The sequence below is a fragment of the Vigna unguiculata genome, chromosome 7 (assembly GCF_037176805.1).
Source record: "Vigna unguiculata cultivar grain cowpea cultivar isolate G323 ecotype 2 chromosome 7, ASM3717680v1, whole genome shotgun sequence".
In the NCBI taxonomy this organism is placed as follows: domain Eukaryota; kingdom Viridiplantae; phylum Streptophyta; class Magnoliopsida; order Fabales; family Fabaceae; genus Vigna; species Vigna unguiculata.
Window position 1 is genome coordinate 14,956,191 of NC_140798.1, and position 24,054 is coordinate 14,980,244.

The window sequence follows — 24,054 nt, forward strand, 5'->3', positions numbered from 1 at the left end:
CTGTATTTGCGTTTGTTGTCTGTAGTTGGACTGCATCTCTTTCTTACAGTATGTATTGTGTAAATTGAGAGAAAGGTAGGAATGCTATGGTTGCATAATGATCGCAAGAGGTGGTTCCATATTGGGAGTAGCCTGAGGGCTATTGGTTAATCTTCTGGTATTTAGGCGCCTGAAATCTCTTCGTAGTTTCATTTCTCTAACTGGACAGAACAAATTCAGGTGAGGCAGGAGACAACTTGATTATCAGTTTCTCTTGTTACTGCTGTTGAAAATAAGTACCTGACTAATTAACTTATCAATCAAACAACAGTGGTTTTGAATTGGGAATGGAGAGATAGAGAGAAAATGGTTGTGCTTTATAACTATTACATGAATTAACTTGATCACAGTGGACTATCTACTATTACAGGAATTAACTTAATATCTTGCTTTAGAACTTTGAGGTTTGTGATCAACTGCAATGATGATTTCATCAGTATGTTTCTGGTTTTTACTTGTTTTCAGGATTGGGCATGCTTTTTATCTAGTCTGTCTTTGATGATGAGGTTTTATAATCTTCAGAAGTTCTTACTAGTGAGTTGCTTTCTTTATTGAGTAACTTTTTTATATTACAGACTAGAGTACTTTTTCCTTTCACAGATCTGAAGATTGATGACAAATAGTCTGGTTTGGGTATCAAAAACAAAAATCAAGTTGAGTGGTATTTTGCTGGTGAGCATTATGGGGAAAAATGCAGGGTTTAAAATTTTATAAATTGACTGAAAACTGATATTTTATTCTTTCAATCAAACAATGAAGGAAAATAATGGAAGCACATCCTACTTTCTCCATTGAAAGATCAAAGCAACTCAATAACATGGGGATGTCTGGAGCACTTTCTTCATCTTTGTCAATCCTTCCAATACCCACAGAAGATATGTATCCTAGGCTGCCTGAATCACAGTTGGATATTGTAGAACAAGAGCTTGTGACAAGACCTTATACTAATTCAAGTTATTTGAATTCAAATGGAGTAGTTGGGCATATTTTTTCGTCTTCTTCTGGATATTCAACTGACCTTCATCACTCATCTCTTTCACCTGATGAAAAGCACTCTACTAACGCTCGTTTTATTTCACAATCATCAACCAACATTGCCCAATTTCCATTATCATATTCTTCGAATACTGGACCACCAACTTCAGCAGCACCAAGCCATTTTTCCAAAGAAAACAGTGCTTCCTGGCATACAGAGTCCCTGCCCAGTTTTCTGGATTTTCCTGCACATCACTCAATGGACGATAACAGAGTAGAAAGTAGTGATTGCCCTATAATGGCATCCGAGGAGTATTGCAAGCAAAATGATTGGCAGGAGTGGGCTGAGCGGCTAATCAGTGATGATGACACTTTGACTTCTAATTGGGATGACCTTCTTACTGACAACATTCGAGACATTGAGCCAAAGGTGAACTATTTCATAACTCAAATCAATATTTTCTTTCATAGGAAACTGATACATAATTTATTTAAGGAATATGATCGGATCTCATTTCGTGGCTTTAGGTGCCATTCCAGGTTGCAAAATCACTTTCACAGTTTCCAGGACATCAATCCCAAGGTCTACAACTTCCTGCTTCATATGGAGACAATTGCTCTGGAGCTACCCTCTCCTCCTCATCAAATTCTACTCCTGCCAAGTCACGAATGCGTTGGACACCAGAACTTCACGAGGCGTTTGTGGAGGCTGTCAACCAACTTGGGGGAAGTGAAAGTACAATAATCTATTTTTCTCTGTTTGGTAAGTCTTTATCCTTATTTTGATAAACTTTGTTCTCATTTTTTTTTCCTGTTTTTCTGTCTTCTTTCTGCAGGAGCTACTCCAAAGGGTGTGCTGAAGCTCATGAAAGTTGAAGGATTAACTATATATCATGTGAAAAGCCATTTGCAGGTATGTGCACTTTGCTTTTAACTCCTCTGGTTTGTTTGGTAGCGTGTGTACGTTTACTGAAACAGATTTGGCTTGGGATGAAGAAATACAGGACAGCTAGGTATAGACCGGAGTCATCTGAAGGTACATAAATTATGTCTCGTATAATATTTACCAGCATGCATTAATTATAAATACCTGTTTTGTTTGAGTATTCTTTGATGCTACTGTAATATAAAACCACTCTTCCACTACAACATTTATTGTAGGATTAAAAGTAGATCATTCTTGATTGTGAACAAGGTTTTCTTTAATATGCTTTTCAAACATAAGAAAATGTTTTACTAATTTATTAAATACCTATTAATGCATGGTATCTTGTGCATTCAATGGTTACATTAATGCAAATCACCTTGAGTGACAAACTATTGAATCGTGTAAAGCACTTAAAATCTAAACTGATGTTGATGAGTTTAATCCTTTGCCTGTAAGATCGAGTTAGATACGCACTTGGATTCTTTTCCAATACTATACATATATTAGTTGTGAATGGCTTAACTTAATATTTTTTGAGAATGTAGATACTTCAGAAAATCTAAACGTATTTGAATATATTAAGAAAATTAAATAACCTTTTGGGTCTTTATATTAGGCAAAAAACCCTCACGGATGTTGATCTCACATATAAGCAAAATTTTAATTATTTTCACCCTATTGCAATGAAATTATTCCTAGAAAACCCTTCCTTTAACGGAAATTTTATTTCCAGTGACTCTTGTTTCCTATTGAAATCAAGTTCCAATGAAAAATAGTTTTGGAAAGAAGTTTATTTTTTATTTGGAATTGTTGCAATTAAATAATTCTAACCAACTTTCTTAAGTAGCATAAATTAGTTTTTTGGCTTATTCAAGATTTAAGAAAGTATGATTTTTTTTGTTCGTTTTGATTCTCAGAACTATTTTTTTTTTCCTGTTTTGCATCCTTATGTTAGACCTCTTATAAGTAAACTATAAGAGGAGGAACCAAAAATAAGGAGTCTGCAAGGTCTATAGCAAATAGGACAGTTATTGTAATAGTCTTTGACAGTTCTGTGTTTAGTTTGACAGTTTTCTATATTTTATTAGGGCCAAGCATAACTGCTTTTAGGCAGTTATTAGAACAAGAGAAAAATAGAGAAAGGGAAGGAAAGCGGGGAGATTAGACTAGAGAGAAAATCTGGAAAGGGAGAGACCAAGATCTCGGTAACTTGGAAGATGCAAACTGTCCTGAGTGTTGTTCTTTTTCAATTTATGTATTTTGTTGTGTTTTGTGTAATTTGGTAAATTGCAGACCAAATCTTGTGCCAGTAATTTAATATATTTTCTATACCAGTTGGTTTCTATCAACTGGTATCAGAACGTGTCTGGAGACCCTCATGGTGACAACAAGAAGCATGGAAGCAAAGGTGGAAGCATTGGAGAGGGGGTTAGAGGGCTTGTTGGCAATGCAGTAAACATGGTGAGAAAATGCTGAACAGTTAAACTAAGTTCAAGCATCCATACGTGAAACTCGTGTGAGAAAAGAGGAAGAGAACAATGATGGCATTTAACCATTTCGTGTGGGTTGCACACAAGGGAGCCATACGGGTGGACGATACATAGGTGTAGGAAGTTATAGATACCGAGTTTTGGTGGTGAGGATGGATATGGATGGATAACCCAAGTAGAGCGATATTTTGACTTAAAAGGGATGACAGGAGAGGAGAGGAGAGGAGAGGAGAGAAGAAATTACAAGTAGTGATTGTGGCAATGGAAGGGAAGGCACTGACTTGGTATAAATGGTGGGAGTTTGCAGAACACCAACCAACGTCGGAGGATTTTAGGGCAATAGTGATTAGATGCTTCTAACCCACCATGGTTGAAAATCCTTTTGAACTGTTGTTGAGTCTTAAGCAAACAGGAACAATGGAGGAATATCGGGAGAAGTTTGAACTCTATACTGGTCCATTAAAGAATGCAGAACCAGTATACTTGAAGGGCATATTTTTGAATGGGCTTAATGAATTAATTAAGGCAAAACTTAAACTCTACCCAACGAAGAGTTTGGCTGATTAAATGGATTATGCACAATAGGTTGATGAGAAGAATCAATTGGCGAAGAGAGGGAGCATTACTAGTACTAGTTGGAGTTGGCCAACTCGCACATCTAATAACATTCGCACAATCACGTGGGAACCGAGATGATGGAAACATGACAATGAGCAAGGGCAAGGATCCACTTGAAGAACTTGGAGACCTATGACAAGGGCTAGAGCAAGGAAAGCAAAAATAGCTCTGCAACAAGTGTTGTCCATATTATTTGAATACAAGCCCAAGTTTCAAGGAGAAAAGACCAAGGTTGTGAATTGTGTCATGGCCTAAATGGAGAAGGACTAATATACCAATTTGCTGCAGTTTCTTTTAAGTTATTAGTTTGTTTAAATAAGGGTCCAATGCTTTGTAAAATTGGCTTACCGAATTATGTTTTGGGTTAACCAATTTGGGCTTTAGTTTTGCTTTATTTTCAAGTTGTAATAAGAGCCCATTTGCCAACTTAAGAATCAGCATTTGGGAGACAAACAGGATGCATAGCTGAATGCTTTTGGGGTGATTTTTGGGTTGCCAAATTTGTAGTTACAATCAGCTACAAAGTAGTGGGATCATTAATAGCTTAAGTGGGATGTAAATGTAATTTATGGATCTTTTGTAATTCTGATGGTTAAAGCTTCTATATATGCTAAATCATTTTTATCAATGAAAACAAGTTGAGTTTTGTTCAAAAATTATCTCTTCTAACTTAGTGAGAGTGATTCTCTTGAGTTCTTGAGTGATTCAAGAACCCCTTGGTTGTATCAATGGACTTCCCCATCCTTTGTGTATTGCCTCTCTTGGAAAGAGTGATTCTTTCCTTCCTGGGCTCTCACGAGTTTACGTAAACTCTCAAGTTTGACAACCTTGCTCTCATGAACAAGGTACTCAAGCTGTTTTTGAAGAAATTTGCTCTAGTTTTCTTTGATGATATTTGGATTTATAGTAGCAATGAGGAGGAGCATCATCAACATTTCAGCATTGTGTTAGCATTATTGAAAGAGAATGAATTGTTTGCCAATAAGAAGAAATGTCATTTTTGTCAGTCCCAATTGGAGTATTTGGGTCATATCATTTCCAAACATGGTGTAGTAGCAGACCCAAGTAAAGTTGAACTCATGTTGGATTGGCCACCGCCAAAAGATTTAAAAGCTTTGAGGGGGTTCCTTGGTTTGATAAGTTACTACAGAAGATTTGTTAAAGATTATAGCAAGATAGCCCACCCTTTAACCGAATTGTTAAAGAAGGATAATTTCATTGGACAACAGAATCCCAAACAGCCATGGACAAATTAAAAAAATTGGTGGCAGATTTGCCTATTTTGACAGTTCCAGAATTTTCCAAGACTTTTGTTATAGAGACAAATGCTTCCAATCGAGGACTCGGTGCTGGTTTAATGCAGGAGGGAAGGCCAATGGCTTTTCTCAGCCAAACACTCTCAACCAAGGCCCAATACAAGTAGAGTTAATGGCTATTGTGTTGGCTGTTCAAAAGTGGCGCCACTACTTGCTGGGAAGACACTTTATAATTATTACATATCAGGAAAGGCTGAAGTTTTTGACGACTGAGCAAAGGGTGGTGGGAGAGGAATATTTTAAGTGGACTTCTAAACTCATGGGTTTGGATTTTGAAATATGTTATCATTCAGGCAAGGAGAATGGGTTGGTAGATGCTCTCTCTAGAAAAATGACCTTTTCAGCCTCAATATTCACTTTGACCAATTACCAGACTAGGAATCTGAAATCCATGAAGACCCTCATCTCCATGGCATTATTCATGATTTAATTCAAGACCCAATTTCTCATCCAGATTATAAATTTCAGAATCAAAAGTTGTCCTATAAAGGTCGACTAGTGCTTCCAAAAGGGTCTTCTAGAATGCCCTCATTATTGCATGAATTTCACAACTCAGCTATGGGAGGCTATTCTGGATTTTTTAGAACCTATAAAAGGCTTCCAAAGGTGATATTTTTGGGAAGGCATGAAGAAGGATGTGCAACAGTATGTATCTACATGTGAGACTTGCCAAAGAAACAAGTATCAAGCTTTATCCCTGGCTGGACTACTTTAACCCCTTCCTATTCCAACTCAAGTATGGGCTGATATTTCCATGGATTTCATTGAAGGGCTTTCCAAGGCTCACAGGAAGGATGTCATTTTGGTGGTGGTTGATAGGTGGACTAAGTATGCTCATTTCCTTACACTTAGTCATCTATTCATCCTTTTACAGCCAAGGTGCTTGCTGAACTTTTTGTCAAAGACATTGTAAAACTACTTGGTTTTCCCTCCTCTATTATTTCAGATCATGAGAAAAAATTTCCCAGGCATTTCTGGTCTGAATTATTCAAAGCTGCTGGCACAAAACTCAGGTTCAGTTCAGCCTACCACCCCTAAACTGATGCCTCACTGACACTCAACCCAAGCAGTGGCCTAAGTGGTTGAGTTGGGCTGAGTTTTGGTTCAACAGTAATTACAACAACTTTCTGAAATTAACTCCTTTCAAGGCATTATATGGTCGAGACCCACCCCACCTACTCAATGCTGCCACTGTTCCATCAGTTGTGCAAGATGTGAATGTGCTAACTCAGGATAGGGATCAAATGTCGAGGGATCTCAAGGAGAACTTGGCCAAGGCACAAAATCTAATGAAGAGGTATTTGACCAGTTTTGACGTCCTCTCCAATTAACTGTTGGGGATTGGGTGTATATTAAGTTACAACCCTATCGATTACGGTCCTTAGCTCGGAAGAGTAATGAGAAGTTGAGTCCGTGTTTTTATGGGCCTTACCAGATCACAAAACAGATTGGAGTAGTTGCTTAACAATTAGCTCTTCCACCACAGGGTAAGATTCATCCGATGTTTCATGTCTCTCTATTGAAGAAGGCTCTTTCGCCCTCCATAAGGCCATAACCTCTACCTCCAATGTTATAGAAGAACTAGAATTACAGGTCACCCCAGCTGTGGTGAAAGTGGTGCGCAATTCCCCCAATGGGACTGCAGAGGTACTAATTCAGTGGACAGATCTACCAGAATTTGAAGCTATGTGGGAATCCATGGAGACCATTATGCACCACTTTCCTTCTTTTCACCTTGAGGACAAGGTGACTCTTGGGGGGGAGTATTGTTAGACCTCTTATAAGTAAGCACTATAAGAGGAGAAACCAGAAATCAGGAGTCTGCAAGGTCTATAGTAAATAGGACATTGTAATAGTTTTTGACAGTTCTGTGTTTAGTTTGACCGTTTTCTATATTTGATTAGGGCCAAGCATAACTGCTTTTAGGCAGTTATCAGAACAGAAGAAAAATAGAGAAAGGGGGGGAAAACAGGGAGATTAGACCAGAGAGAAAATCTGGAAAGGGAGGGACCAAGCTCTCAGTAACTTGGAAGATGCAAATTGTCCTAAGTGTTGTTCTATTTCAGTTTGTATTTTGTTGTGTTCTGTGTAATCTGGAAAATTATAGACCAGATTTTGTAACAATATTTAATATAATTTCTATACCAATTGGTTTCTTATCACCTTATTAAAGGAAATGTTTCATTTTAGTCCTTGAAGTTGTGTTCATTAGTGATGATGGTGTGGCTAACACAAATTGAATAAGTAGTTTAACTCATAATGACAAAACGAAAGCCTTCTCATTAGAAGGAACCTATTTCAAAAGTTTATGATTGTACACATACGGGAACCACAAGTTAAGACACTAAAATTGAAAAAAAAAAAATTAATAGGGTCACAAACAGCAAAAAAATAAAGAGGAATAAAATGAAAAGGTGCATAGAAACTTGTATAAGTCTAATATTAGATTTAATACATGACAGTAAGGGGATGAAACAATTCATAACTAATCTAAGCCTTTTGGATATTTCCCAATTCTCTGTTTCTCCATGAACCACCCTCTGTTTCCAGAAACCTATGGTTTCTCAAGAAACTCAAAAATCGCCGATTAATTTGTCTGAGAAATTGACCAAGACCACAGTGATTGTTGTCTTGAAGTGTTGTGTTGTGTTCTGTCTTGAGTCAATTCCTTGAAACTAGAGTCATAATCATCTGTGTTGTGAGCTGATCAACAGTTCGCTCGTTGACTACTGTTGGCAGGAGTAACGGAGAAAAAAGCAGGTTCCATTGAAGATATGGCATCTCTAGATTTAAAAACGTAAGTATATACTATTTACTGCTTTGTAAATAATTTATGTTATGCAGTATTATCATAAATGCTGATACATCAAATCGATAACAGAAGTTCATTCGTTAACATGACTTTTACTGGTGCAAATGTTACATTCTCAGAAGAATTTGAATTGATTGTGTTGCACGTTATGATATATGGAATGCGCTGTTAAGTTTGTTTCTTCAGATGGCAGTTACTATTTTGTATCTTACCACTTAACCTAAGCTGAGTACAAATATCAATTAAGGGCAAGCTCAGGAATGAATATAAGGATTAAAATAGAAGAGGCTTTGTTACTTATCTTTGAATAGAAGCTACGACAAGGTCCAAAAAGTATTAGTCTTTGGATCACCAAGTGGCTTAGAATTTTCACTGACTCAGGATTAAGAGCATAAAGGCCAATATATGGTCTTATATATTAGCCTTGTGGTTTCATGTAAAGTTTTTGGTAATATTTCAGAGGCAGTAATTATTATGCTGAATTTACTATTGTATTACTGACAGTGGTATTGAGATCACTGAAGCTCTACGACTACAAATGGAGGTTCAGAAGCGGTTGCATGAACAGCTAGAGGTATGAACTTGATTCCTCTAGAATTTATTTCGAACATATATCAATGAATTGAATGAATTTGTATACAAAGGGTGGTTCAAAGGTTTGTTCAGCTTGAAAGATTTATTTATATAGCAATCCATATTTTTGAAACTACAATATCGGTCATTGATTATAGGCACAATTAACTAGTCATGAACCGTGGTCAAAACATTCATATGCTTACACAAGATCATGTAAAAAAGTCTCCTATATACTCATGAAAGTTTACTTAATATTAAAAAAGTATTGAAATATTTACATATAACATATATTAATAAATAATACTAATACAATAATAATACTTCTCAACTCGATTGATACTAATACTTCTCAACTTTATTATCTGTTACTTGAAAAAACACACATTGTATTTTAATAGTTCGGTAGACATTTGGCTTAAACCTTAAAATAATGTCATAGAAAAATAAAATCACAAAGGCTTAATGATTTAGTCCTCTAATTTGTTAGTTTATTCATTTTGATCCCTTATTATATTTTGGTTTAATTTAGTTCTCCAATTGCTTAAAAAAGTTCAATTTGGTCCTCCAATTATTTAAAAAGGTTCAATTTTTTAAAAGTTTACAATTTTTCTATTTAAAATTTTGATTCAATTTAATCTTTCTATTTCTTACAATGATTTAATTTTGTCCTCTCCGATTTGAAACTAAATTAGTAATTAAGCTTAATTATAATTTATATATACATGTTAAAATAATCTAAAATAGTAATTAAATTTAATTACAATTTATACATACATATTAAAATAATTTTTTATAATTTATAAATTCCACTTAAATGTTCAAATTTTTTTACATTTAGGTAGAGTGATTTTATATATAAATTATAAATTTTTTTTAAATGTATATAAGTTGAAATTAAACTTAATTATTCATTTAATTTGAAATTAGAGAGGACAAGATTGGATAGATTTAAAAAACAAGGGATTAAATTGAATAAAAATTTTAAATGGTGAGAAACTAAATCGAAATTTTTTTAAAAATTGAATCGTTTAAAACAATTGGAGGAATAAATTGAATCTAAAAATAAAGGAACCAAAATAAATCAAACCAACAAATTAGAAGATCAAATCACTGATTAAACCAATCTCAATATAAAATGAGAATTTGGAAGTCAGGTTCCTCAGGTTACTGAGAGCAAATATTCACTAAATGACAAAATCACAATAGAGAAAATAAAACACAAAATCACAAAAATTAGACTCAAATGGAACTAGGAAGAAGAATGGGTGTCACTGGTTGTTGTCTGGCTGCCTTCAACTGACTGGTCTTGGTGAACACAGTCGGGAAGACCAGATCATTGTCAGAGTCGCGAAGAGGAAAAAAGCAGAGAATACATGAGAGAGGATGAAAATCGGGAGACTATAAAAACAAGTTTGATTGCGAGAATAGAATACAAGAGAAGCCTTGAATATTTGTTTTGAAAAAAAGGACTCAAAATGCCCCTATGCAATGACGCTGTGGAAATAGTCTATAATAGGTCTATTGGGAGATTATATCTTATGCGGATCTTTTTATAGACTCGATGGGTGGTCATGTGCAGAAACTGTTACATACCTTTAAGAAAGCTATTTTCATTCCCTAAATTCTCTCTCTAAATGATTGTTGAGATATCATTAAAATATTCTCTATTTGGGTTATTGAAATCTAATACATCTAATACATACAAAAGAGTTATTGAACGGAGTATCATCATCATAAGCAGAACATCAACTCATACAGCATACACAAAAGCTAAGAAAGGAATACGCCAGTCTTACTTGCATATGCATTTGCCTACAAGCACAAAACATTTTACTGGTAATTATTTTTAACATAAAATTCGAGGTTATCAATTTTTTACTGGCTCAGCTTGTTCTTTGGGAATTCAGTTTTGTTGGTTGATTGGAGGACCAAATATCAGAACAATCACTGGTTTTCCAATCCAACTAGCTGGTTTGGTTTGATATTTTCAACTATGGTTGCAATTGCCATGATTATAGAAGTTCATGTTTTATGGCACATGGGATTTGCGAGAATAATTTTTTACTTGTAATTGAAATAGACTAGAAGTGAAGTCTGTGTGTTTGTAAGTTAGGTGAAAGAAATTGAAGGGATGTAGATGTTCTCTAGAGAAATAATTCAATATTGTTTATTGTTCATCTTGTTTCCTGTATTCTGATTTATATTTTATTAATGTATCGTATAACAAATTATAATTCATTTACTGGTCATTCCCAATCTTATATCTTTGATTTGTTGAAGATACAAATTGTAATTGTAAGATTCAGCACTTTGTCATTAATGTTGTGTTATGTGGTTGTGATATCTGTTTCGTGGTTCTAATATCGTTCTTCTAATCCGCTTGTTTTTTGTCAGATTCAAAGAAATTTGCAGCTGCGAATAGAAGAACAAGGAAGGTACCTCCAGATGATGTTTGAGAAGCAATGTAAATCTGGAAGTGAAGCGTTGAAGGCATCATCATCTACCATTGAGACTCAATCTGGAGTATCTTTGAATGCCACGAGAGACTTCGCGGTCAAAAATGTTTTAGAAGCATCACAAGTAGAGCATTGTAGGTCAGAAGCTGATCATGCTAACCGCAGTACCACAGTTGAGGAAGGCTCGCTGGAAAAGGGTGGGAATGCTGATTCTCCCAAAACTCAACATGTTATTGCTAGTGATGACAGTGCAGAAGCCCCAAAACGTCAAAGAACAGAGTAAGCCATATGATGGGTGGAGGTCGTAAGTTATGAGTTTCTTCTGTCCTATTGTCATGAAAGAGTGCAATGTACATTTAGCAGATGATGTCACCTCAATTGCTTAGGTCAAGTTTTGTTGTTATAAATCCTTTTTGTTAGGTAGTTTGTAAATGTCAGTAACTGTAAGCCATACTTGAGCTTGCGCATACTCTATCCTTGGAATGCAGAACCCTTTATGCGCCCTGGATTACCGTTCCCCACATCAATAAAAAGCAAATAATGAGTCAACTTGATGATGCGCAAACACCTTTTTCCTCTTTCCTGCATCTAAGTAAGGCTTAATACATATTTTGTTTCTATTTTTATTGGGTTTATTTAATTTGGTCCTCAAGAAGATTTAAAGAAGATTTAAGTAAGATTTATAATTGAATTTCAAAAGTAATTAATAAAAATACTAATTTTAGAAAAAATATTAATGTAATAATTAGAAAGGAACAAAATTGATTCATTTTAACAAAAATTATGATTAAAATAAACAAAAATAACGAATATAGAAATTTAATTGAACAAAAATAATGAATATAGGAATAAAATTGAATAAAAAATAATAATATAACCACAAGTTGACATGTGACACTAATATTAATATGTGATACAATTATTAATTACTTGACATGTGGACAATTTTTTTAAAATTAAAAAAAAAATAAAAAAAAATAAAAATTTTAAAATTTTAAAAAAAAATTAAAAAATCATGAGCTTACACATGGTATGCATGGTTAAAAACCGTCAACTATTTATACATCGTTAGTAAAAAAGACCAAATTGACTAAAATTTGACGAAAATGAAATACTAATTAAACACAAAATGAAAATGAGAACCAAATTGAACAAACACAACAAAAACATACATCAAATGTGTATTTAAGTGTAAAAGTAATTACTAATTTAATTTTTATTAGTACAAATACTTTTTAGTTCCTTGTAATTTTTAAACTTTGTGTTATTGTCACATAAACTAAAATTAATATAGAGATTGGAAGTGACAGATTACAAGTAATACATTTTAGTAATAAATTTTAGGATTAAATATTATTTTATCTATTAACTTTCAGTGAATTTTGAAATCAGTCTACTCCGAAATATTGAACCAATTTAATCCTTCATCTTTCGAAATACGTAAATTTAGTCATTTTAATCAAATTTGGTTAAGTTTATTTGATATTTAAAGCGCATTTCATAATATTATTTGACTTAATATTAAAGTAAAAAAGCAAAAATATGTAGTATAAACAACTCAAATATAATCTTGAAATGCGTACGAAACATCAAATAAACCTAACAAAATTTGATTAAAAAGACTAAACCTGTAAGGCCCAGTTTTTTTTTTCTACTACCTTAATTTTAAAGGTTGTCCCAAACTATTGAGCCCAAGGGCTAGGCAAAAAAGGGAAACCAGACCTAACACACTCTTCTCCTTTCATTTCAGAAAAGATAGCCGCCTTGCTCTCCCTTCTCCTCCTACAGAGCTCTGCTAGGGTTTCGGAGTTTAATCAGATTCAAGTTTAGCTTGACCCTGTCTTGCTCACGTAAGTGTCCTTTAACTCCTATCTTCCTCCCTGGTCTAGTTTCATGGTCATTGTTGGGGTTTCCGCAATAACCCCGCTTCTGTTCACTATTTCTAGCTTGCAAGCCTAGTTCTAGAGTTGTTGTGCTCCGTGGTTCAGTGTTGAAGTCTCGTATAAGCCCCTTTCCAGGTAAGGGAAGTTAGGGTTTTGCTAAATCGTTGGTTTCCAAGTTTGCTTTGATAATATTTTCGTGATTTGATGGATTGTTTACTGCTTTGAACTTATGAAATGTGCTATTGCATGGTTTGGATTGGATTTTTGGTCTATTTCGCGAGTGAACAGTGGCGAGAGCTGTTAATCTCGCCCAAGCGACCTTGCCTCGCCTAGGCGAGGTGAGCAGAGACTCGCTCAAGCTTTTTCACGCGAATGGTCGCTCAGGCGATCATCTTAGTTTTGAGCGAGCGAGCGTCTCGCTCAAGCGAGAGGAGTCTCGCCTAAACGAGAACGTGCAGAGGCCACTATTCCTGGATGTCAAGCTCTCGCCTAGGCGAAGGGAGCTCGCTTGAGCGAGAGAACCTCTCGCTTGAGCGAGGCCCTTCAGCCTAAGCGAAGAGCTGGGCGAGGGTGCGCTCTGGTTCTGTGTTTCCTTTCCTGTTCTTGAATGTTTGGCATGTAATTGATTGGATTATTGTATAATGGCATGAGGGGGATGAATATGCATGAGTAGGAGGGTGTATGGGTTATGAATAATGAACATGAGTTGGTTGGTTATGAAAGTGGCATGGTAATGAGATGAGCTAAAACTTTATATTAATGGATGGGGTATGAGGAGTTGGTATGGTTTGACCTGGAATATAAAGGAGGTTGATTATAAAGGGTGACATGAGATGTATATGCGTGATGAATATATTACTTGGGTGTTTAAATATGTTTGGTATATTACTAAGTGAGATTTCAAGGTCGTGCTTCAGTGGTCGGGACGTAATTCCATGATCCATGTTAGTGGGAATTCATGGTGGTGCCCCATTTATATAATTTGGTAAGGATTCAAGGTAAGGTTGCATCCTGACACTCTAAGGAGTTAGTTAGTCTCACTTAGAGCGGACTGACTCTTGTTATGAGAGTAGTAGGAGGCTTGAAACTCATTAAGGGGGATTGAAACATTGCAACACTTGTAACACTTAGCTTGGGGGGTGAGCAGCTGGGGGTGAGCAGAGGTATCCACCACACGTGCAAGCATCCGCTGAATCCGACCAGATTATATGTATCCGGATGAGTCGAGTCAGAGTCTAGTGTATTGTTTGAGAAAGTCATAACATGTTTGGATGATATATATATATATATATATATATATATATATATATATATATATATATATATATATATATATATATATATATATATATATATAATACCGCTTGGATTGGATAATTGCATGTGACTACATGATAATTTGTTTTGTATTCTAGCTTACTCTGTTTGTTTGGTTGGTTGTCTTGTATGTGGCTCTTCTCTTTTTGCGATGATCATCAATTTATTGATGTGAGCAGATGCGAGATGTTCTCGCGGTCAACAGGGAAATGGTGACTCCGCTGCTTAGTCATCTGTGCTGGATTTTACTTCCTTGGGATTTCTTTTTGGGGCTATGGCCCATGTACTAGTCTATCTTTTAATTTCCCATTTTGATTACTGTTGCACTTGTATCTCATTAGTTTTGGCATCGTGGTGTGCCTTGATTAATTGTAAGGAGTTAAGTTTAAACTCCAGGACTACGCTGTTATATTATTTTAGTGTGATGCTTCCTTTAATTATGTTTATTAATTAAATGGAGTGTTACAAAATCCATATAGTTCGAAATATGAAGAATTAAGTTGGTCCAAAGTTTTGAAATAGACTAATTTCAAAATTCACTGAAAGTTAAAGGACCAAAATCATATTTAACCATAAATTCAATGATTAATTATATTTTTATATTTAACCCTAAATTTTAGCAAAATTGTGTAAGGCCCACTTTTCGTGCTGCTTTTTTTTCTTAAGGTTGCCCCTAACCATTGGGCCTTAGGGCTGGCTCAGAAGGGGGAAAACAGACCTAAATCTGCCCAAACCCTAATCCTTGTGCTCATTTTGCGTAAAACAGATTCCCACATTCCTTGAGCTGTTGCCGCCTCTGCTAGGGCTTTACTCTCACCGTTACGTTAAGCTAGGAGGACCAGTTGTTCCAAGTAAGTTAACCGCCCCAAACGTTCTCTCCTCATTCTAGCTTTATTGTCAAGGTTTTGACAGAGGTTCCCTTATTAATCCCATTTCCGCTCTATTTCTCTAATCTCTAGTTCATTAAGATAAACTTGTAGCTGCTGTGCTCGTTATTCGGGGTTGGGAGTCTTGTACTAGCTTATTCCAGGTAAGGAAAGCTAGACTTCATGCTTTTGATTCACTATTTGGTGTGTTTTGGTCCTGTTTTGAATTTTGATGATAGTATGTTGTTTCTGATGGTGCGAAAATGCTTTGGGTGTTGTTGTGAGCGAGTCCATGTTTGAATATGCGTGGTTCAGTGGTGAGTACTGATATACTCGCCCAGGCGAGCTCAGCTCGCTCAGGCGAGAATAACGGGAATTCGCCCAGGTTTTCTGCTCGAGCGCTCGCCTAGGCGAGGGGCTGTATTTTTAGGGACGAACTGTCTCGTCCAAGCGAGACCGCCTTGCCTAAGCGAGAGTTCGCGAAACCTTTCAGGGGAATTGGCGCAATCTCGCCTAAGCGAGAGTCTGCAGCTTGAGCGAGAGCACTCCTCTCGCTTGAGCGAGGACTCCCAGTTTGAGCGAGACCTCGCTGGAGTTTTGGTTATGCTTCATTTCATGAATATTGTTGGTTGTTTGATGGGCTGGATCATTGATTTATTGTATAAAGGTGATGGATATGCATGTGCTATGTATGTTATGGGTGGGAGCTACTTAATTGATGATGAGCTTGGCATGATATATGATTGATGGTTAATCATGTATACTAAATGACATGTTAATGGTATGCATAGGAACTCCATGATTGGTTGATAGTGTTTGGGAAAGGTTTGTATAGGACATAATTCCATGACCCTCGTAGGGGGGCCTGTGGTGGTGCCTCATCTTAAGGACATAATTTCGTGGGCCCTTCTAGGGGGAGTCCACGGTGGTGCCTCAACGATTTGGACTTAATTCCATGAACCTCGAGGTGAGAGTTCACGGTGGTGCCTCGAGATTAGGACGTAATTCCACGAGGGTAACGTGGTGGTGCCTCACGACCAGGACGTAATTCCACGAAGGCTACGTGGTGGTGCCTCTTGCAAGGGTGTAATTCCGCGAAGGCCTCGTGGTGACGCCTCACTACTAGGACATAATTCCACTACCACGTGGTGGTGCCTCATTAAGTTTATCCAGATAGTCAAGTCTTGGTGTTTTACATGGTTTGGTACCTCATATGTGGATGTCTGCTATGTATGTTTGAATATTTAAATTGTATATTTAGTGTATGATATGATGATTTCTTCGCTAGCTTACCCTTTCGCTTGCTTGTGTGTCATGTGTGGTTTCCTCCTTCGCGATGATCATCAACCTTGTTGATGTGAGCAGATGTGAGAACTTCCGGCAGTGGTAATAATAATGGAGATGCTGCGGTTTGATGAATCTTGGACGTCTATCAGGCTCACTTTGGAGACCCATAACCTTTGGGAGTATAGTAGTAGTAGTCATCTCGCACTTGACGAGACCTTGTACCTTGTTTAAGCCGTGTAGGGCCTTTTTCCCTTTTTGGTTATGTTGGGATATTGTGTACTTCATTTTCCAGTTTTCCGCACTCTCTGAATATTGTTATATGTGACGTTTTATTTAAATTGATTTTATCCATTTAATTGAGACGTTACATTTATGGTGTCAGAGCGATCGTTCCTTAGGATCCATGGTCTAGTGTGCCTGCTTAGCTACCGTTGTGTCTTTTGTATTGCTAGCTAAGTTTCTCATCTAACCAAGTTGACTCTTGTTTTCCTGTGTGCCAGTGACATGGCACCTCCACGTAGGACTTCTTAGTCATCTCAGGGCGACGCACCAGATATCGCTAGGGCGATAGAAGCGATGGTGGCCGCCTTAACTCAACAAAGCACTAATATGATGCAACATCATGAGGTGTCGATGCAACGCCAGACAGCCTCTTTAGAGCAGCAACAGATGGTGATGCAGCAGATGGAGGCTACGAGATTGGCCGCTGAGGACGCCCACAAACAACACATGGAGGCCCTCCGCCAGCTGGAGGAGAACATGGTAGCTGCCCCTGTATTCGGACCCGAGCCACGACCTACAGCCAGGGAGTGGAGCTTGGAGGACTTTTTGAAACACCACCCAGTGAAGTTTGGGGGCAAGACCAGTCCGGACGCAGCAGATCAGTGGCTGAAAGATCTGGAGAGAATATTTGATGCCAAGATGTGTCCCGAGGAGAGTAGACTTGCTTTCACGGTGTATATGCTCACGGGTGAGGCTGAGCACTGGTGGGTCAGTTTGAAGTCCATGATGGAGGAGAGGTAGGAAGCAGTTACTTGGGAGGTCTTTAGGAGAAAATTTCTCTTAGAGTACTTCCCCGACAGCGTCAAATATGCCAAAGAGGTGGAGTTCCTACAATTGACCCAAGCGAACAAGTCTGTGGCTGAGTATGCCGAAAAGTTCAAGCATCTCAGTCGTTTTTATACCATGCCACTAGATGAAGAGTGGCGATGCAGGAAGTTTGAGAACGACCTCCGCGGGGATCTTTGTTTGATGGTGGCCCCGCTATCCATCAAGGATTTTGCAGCCTTGGTAGAGAAGGCCAGAGTCATGGAGAAGATGAAGGTGGAAGTGGAAACTCAACACTCTCACCAGCAGCGAGTGGGAGGACCATATGGATCCAGGCATAGGCACGAGGAGAGGAGGAAACCCTATACTAGGCCCCATTCCCAACCTCAGGGGTCTAGGGAGTCTTCTTCCCATCAGGGCAAGATTCAGTGCTACCAGTGTGGGGGACCGCACAAGAGGAATTTTTGCCTCCAGCTTGCAGGCTTTAAGAGGTGCAACAATTGTGGCAAGGAAGGTCACTTTGGCAGAGATTTCCCCACCCTCACGAGGACAGCGACACGTCCCCCAGTTCCAACCCCAACTCAGAACCAACAGAGGAAGGGAGGCAACAGGCCTCAGGCATCGGACAGAGTATACGCCATGACTGGAGCAGAGGCAGCGAGTTCAGGTAACCTTGTTATAGGTCATTATTTGATAGTTGGGAGGACTTGTTGTGTGCTATATGACTCTGGAGCGACACACTCATTTGTGTCAGATGCATGTGTGAAAAAGTTGAGTCTGCTGGTGTGTAAGCTGTAGTGTGAACTTGTGGTGTCTACTCCGACATCGGGTTTGGTCAGGGCGTCATCCTTATGCGCTTGGTGTCCAGTGGAGGTAGAAGGACGGAGGTACAAAGTGAATCTGATCTGCCTACCTCTACAAGAGTTGGAAGTGATCTTGGGGATGGATTGGCTATCTGCCAATCGCATCCTTATAGATTGCTGAGAGAAAAGGTTGTTGTTTGCCAACTCAAAAGAGCCTGAGTTGTTATCATCCCAGGGGGTTGCAAGAGAGATTCAGTTGGGCGCTCAATGCTTCATAATTTTTACTCATCTGGAGCTGGAGAAGGAGGAAGGGACATCGACCATACCAGTAGTACACGAATTCGAGGATGTGTTTCCAGAGGAGGTACCAGGGTTACCACCCAGTAGAGAAGTAGAGTTCTCGATTGACTTGGTACCTGGAACCGGGCCAGTGTCGATGGCTCCATACCGGATGGCCCCAGCAGAGTTAGTGGAGCATAAGAAACAGATTGAGGAGTTATTGAGGAAGCAATTTATCTGGCCCAGCACTTCACCTTGGGGAGCGCCAGTGTTGTTGGTAAAGAAGAAGGATGAGAGTTCGCGTCTGTGTGTGGACTATAGGCAACTGAATAAGATGACGATAAAAAATAAGTACCCCCTCCCCTGAATTGATGACTTGATGGATCAGTTGCACGGATCACCAATATTCTCGAAGATTGATTTGAGGTCGGGATACCATCAAATTCTAGTAAAGGCAGATGATGTACAGAAGACGGCCTTCAGGTCCCAGTATGGACACTATGAGTATGTGGTCATGCCTTTTGGTGTGACCAATGCTCTGGCGGTGTTCATGGACTACATGAACCGGATCTTTGGACCATTCCTAGACTATGAGGTTGTTTTGTTATTAATTGTCTCTTTGCATATTTATATATCTTATATATTTAAGTATATGTTACATTTTTTTAATGTTTATGAATCGTACGATTCACGATACGATACGATTCACGATTCAAAATTTAAGCTCTCCGATACACGATACGATTCACGATTCAACTACCATGGTTTAGAGACAGAGTATTCTACATTGTCTTCTGCATTTCTTAGGTACTATAATTTGATAAATTATAAAAGAACTAAAAGTCCAGCCATAAGCACCAGAAAAAGAAAAAAAAAAAAAAAATATATATATATATATATATATATATATATATATATATATATATATATATATATATATATATATATATATATATATATATATATATATATATATATATATAGCAAGGAAATAGAAATATATCAAATTCAAAGTCCAACTAGATAATGCTAACTAAAGGCCCTAGAATCCATCCATTAGTTTGTATCAAAAGAAAAAAATTCACAAATGAACAACTTTTGTTACAATGTCTATATATACTGCTGCAGAATATCAACCAAGTAAGAGGTCAGTTATAACTGTCCAACAAATGATAGTTATAAATGCCTTTACAGAAAACTGGCAAGGAAAAAATCATTTAACTATTTTCAAGGCTGAAATCAGATTGTATTTCACTATTTGTATGAGAATTCTCTAGCACGAGAAAAAATAGCTTACATTTTGCAGTCTAGGTCTCGCGTTTTATTTTATGTTGAATCAAAGGGCTTATAAAACAACGGAATGAAAAATAGGAACAAACTATGAACCAAATGTGATAAAGATATTTCCATTTTCAACCACTGAAAAGAACAAAAGCTGGTCGAGAAAGGCAGCAGGATAATGACTAGTGATTAGCTCACCGTACCTTGCTAAATGAACCAAGAGTCGTAGAGATAATTCCACTTTCAACCAAAGCAAAAACCATGGAATCATCCAACTTAATCGAACGACCATAAGACTGATGGATGGCCCATAAGCAAAAACAGCACTTCGGGGATCAATCTTCCAGACGATTTAAAAGAAATTCAAGCAAAGTGATATCTTTATAATTTCAGAGCCTAAAATGTTTTTAAATACTTATCCAAAAAGGCCCAAAGCCTAACAAAATTTTCAAATATTTATAAAGAAAAAAATAGGGAATAGCAAATTCAATGAAAGAAAAGAGTGCTGAAAATTACTTCGCACAAATTAGGACATGTAGGATAGCCTCTAAGGGCATATTGAAGACTCTGAACAACTTCACACCATTTCTTTTTATGAACCTGTGAATTAATGAATAAAAATCAATAAATGGTCAGCCTCAGCTTGAGTTAATTAAAGGTGTCAAAACAATCTAAATTTGCAAATTAAATTGTTTAATCTGGTTTAGATAGGAAAAATATGTAGAATGCAGTTGTTAGGCGAATAGAAGAGTGTGAGATACAGAAAAGGCAAAAGCTGCCTGTAAAGTTCTTTTTCCAGGAAAAGACAAGGAACATAATAGTATAAATGGAAGACAATCACAGAAAAGGACAAAATCTTGATTTTTAATGTCTATGTCTTTATATCTTATGTTGCAATTGGATACAATTTATAGTTGCAAGAGGAGAAAAGATAGGAAAAGAAAACTGTAAATGATTAAGGGACAAGTTGCAATACCTGAGAGAAGAAGAAGAAATTCAGAAAGATCCATCAAAGAGAAGAGAAAATAAAGAGAAAAAGTGTAATACCATCATCCCCTCATTTGAGGTGTCGAAGGTGTTTCTTTCTTCTAATGAAATGAGTATACAGAAATCTGTATCATCTGCATTTGTATCTTTTGATACATGTCATTCCCTGGAATATGTTTTTGTTCTGATGGATGAGAAAGGGTAAGTTGCCGAGCAACTGGGCTGTGGACAGGTCACAAGAAAATTGAGGATCATATGTATCAAATGAGAAAACTCAATATGTATCAAATGTCATAAACATGCACGCTAATATTCCAAGCTCGTAATAACATGTCTGAACCACCTCCATGATATGGAGAAACGTGTAAGTTGGAAGTAGAAACAGCCAGAAGAAGCAAGAAACGGAAGAGAGAAACCGTTCCAGAGGGGAGAGAAAGAACAGAAGAATACAAAAAAAGGATCCAATAGTGGATTCCACGTGTTACTGAGATAAGAGACGGAGCATGTACAAGACAAACCTTGGCCTCAAGGTTTGAAAAAAAGGAAACTTTCGCTTTAAATCATAAAAGAATTCCCAAGTAGCCTCTCCAGGCAGCTGGTGCTTTCATTTAACCAGAACCTTTGTTACTAGTATCCCCTTCCTTTTGACAGTAATGCGGTCAAGAATGGCCTCTAGTTCTTTGTGGCTAGATTGATCCTCAGCATTTGAAGGAAGATTAGAAGTCATTGTTGTCATTCCCACATGTTTTTTTAATTGTGAAATATGGAAAACATTATGAATGCGTGAAGATTCAGGTGGTTGTAGTTTGTATGCAACTTGTCCCACTCGATCAACAATGAGGAATGGCCCAAAGAATTTTGGAGACAACTTCATATTAACCCTCTGTGCTACACAAATTTGTGTATTGGGTGTAGGTTAACATAAACTAAATAAATCCCCCATATTATAAGTTCTGTCAGATCTATGCTTATCTGCATTTTGCTTCATTCGATGTTGTGCCCTTCTTAAATGAAATTTAAGAACTTTCAGCATTTCTTCTCTTTTAGTTAAACTTCTATCAACTAGATCCAACTTGGATTCTCCTGGTAAATAGGGAAGGTAAATCGGTGGTGGTTGTCCAAAAACAATCTCATAGGGAGTTGAGTTAGTAGAGGTATGGTAAGTGATACCACCATTCCGCCAATGGCAACCATTTACACCATTGAGGAGAGTTATAGATGAACCCCATGAAATGCCATGAACTCCTTCTAGAATGTACTAATAAACATGGAATCACAATCACTAGTTATGGTATTTGGAAATCCATGCAGCTTGAAAACATTATCCAGAAATGCTTGGGCTACTTCCTTGGCTGTATAAGGATGAGCTAAAGCCATGAAATGAGCAGCTTTGCTCAATTTGTCCACTACAACGAAAAATGACTTGTTTACCTCCTGAATTAGGTAATCCTTCTATGAAGTCCATTGAGATATCTTGCCACACAAGGCCTGGAATGGGTAAAGGTTGTAGCAAGCCGAGAGACGCTATTGTTTCATATTTTGAGCGTTGGCATACCTCACATTGTTTTTACAAACGTTTTTATGTCCTTCGTCATGCCCTTCCAATACAAAATTGACTTAACTCTCTGCAAAGTATCATTTATACCTGAGTGTCCACCCGAGAGTGCGTAATGGAGCCAGTTTAAAAGGCTTTGGCGTAGATCAGCATCATTACCTACAACCAGTCTACCTTTTCTGTGTAATTCATCAATTACCCATCGAAAATGCTTGTGAGAACTAGGCTTAGCAATTAATTCTTGGACCAACAGTTGTAGATGAGGATCATTCAAGTAAGCTTGCTGTATTTTTTGTGATAGGTCTGGATTCAATAGGTGTATAACCAAGGCACTACATTCCAAGGTGTCTTGTCTTGATAAAGCATCGGTGACTACATTTTCCTTTCCCTGCTTATATTCAATGATAAAGTCAAATTCCATTAACTTGACTAACCACTTTTTCTGAAATACAGTGGTAAAGCGTTGGTCCAACAAATATTTGAGATTGTAGTGATTAGTTCGAACCACAAATTGAGTGGTTAATATAAAATTGTATATGTTCTGAATGTATTGTGTGTCTAATGTAAACCATATTGTGTGTCTAATGTAGACCACACAATATGTATTTATACTATTAAATAGAATCAATTACAATAAGGCACATAATAATATGGAATCAATCACCCTAATTTACGAGATTATGGAAATCACCCTCAAGCTGGAGCATATATGTCATATGCACCAAGCTTGTTACAAATGTATTCAATCTGAGGGCCTCTAAGGACTTTGCAAATACGTTGGCCAACTGATTGCTAGAGTTGACAAAATCAGTAGTGATTTCTCCAGAGAGCAGCTTTTCTCTAATGAAGTAACAATCAATTTCAATGTTTGGTTCTTTCATGGAAAACCGGGTTTGATACAATGTGAAGTGCAGCTTGATTGTCACAAATAAGCTTTCTTTCATGGATGTCCCCTATTTTTAGTTGTAGTAGTAGTTGCTTGAGCCATATAAGCTCACAAGTCGCTGCTACCATGGAACGATATTCTACTTTTGCACTAGATCTGGCAACTATATTTTGCTTCTTGCTTCTTTATGAGATAAGGTTTCCTCCGATAAGAACACAATACCCATAAGTGGATCTACTATCTAATGGTGACCCTGCCCAATTCGCATTAGAGTAACAAGTGATCTTAATACTACCTTTGTCTTCGTACAATAATCCTCATCCTGGAGCCTTTTTTATGTATCGAAGAATACGTGTTATAGCATCCCAATGGCTATCACAAGGAGCATTTAGAAAATGGCTTAACACACTAATCGCGAAAGCGATGTTGAATTTGGTAATGGTGAGATAGTTGAGTTTGACTACCAGGAGCCTTTTTTATGTATCGAAGAATACGTGTTATAGCATCCCAATGGCTATCACAAGGAGCATTTAGAAAATGGCTTAACACACTAATCGCGAAAGCGATGTTGAATTTGGTAATGGTGAGATAGTTGAGTTTGACTACCAGGCGACCGGGTCTTTTAGTGGCTCCCCCTGACCGGGAAGAAGCTT

The 24,054-nt window shown here is 37.3% G+C and overlaps 1 protein-coding gene and 1 pseudogene across 2 annotated transcripts; both read left to right on the forward strand.

Moving 5' to 3' along the window:
• Positions 1 to 636: 636 nt before the first annotated feature.
• Positions 637 to 11,759, forward strand: LOC114191941 (protein PHOSPHATE STARVATION RESPONSE 1-like). 2 transcript variants are annotated; one of them, XM_085676109.1, is made up of 8 exons: positions 637 to 692; positions 799 to 1,444; positions 1,543 to 1,750; positions 1,851 to 1,927; positions 2,011 to 2,050; positions 8,106 to 8,163; positions 8,683 to 8,752; positions 11,149 to 11,759. In XM_085676109.1, exons 1-8 carry the CDS (start codon positions 652 to 654, stop codon positions 11,491 to 11,493), a joined length of 1,485 nt encoding a protein of 494 aa, XP_085532235.1. In that variant the 5' UTR covers positions 637 to 651; the 3' UTR covers positions 11,494 to 11,759. The 2 variants fall into 2 exon arrangements, with proteins under 2 accessions (XP_085532235.1, XP_085532236.1); XM_085676110.1 differs by having other exon boundaries at positions 1,555 to 1,750.
• On the forward strand, positions 3,390 to 8,077 carry LOC146884656 (uncharacterized; annotated as a pseudogene).
• Positions 11,760 to 24,054: the final 12,295 nt, after the last annotated feature.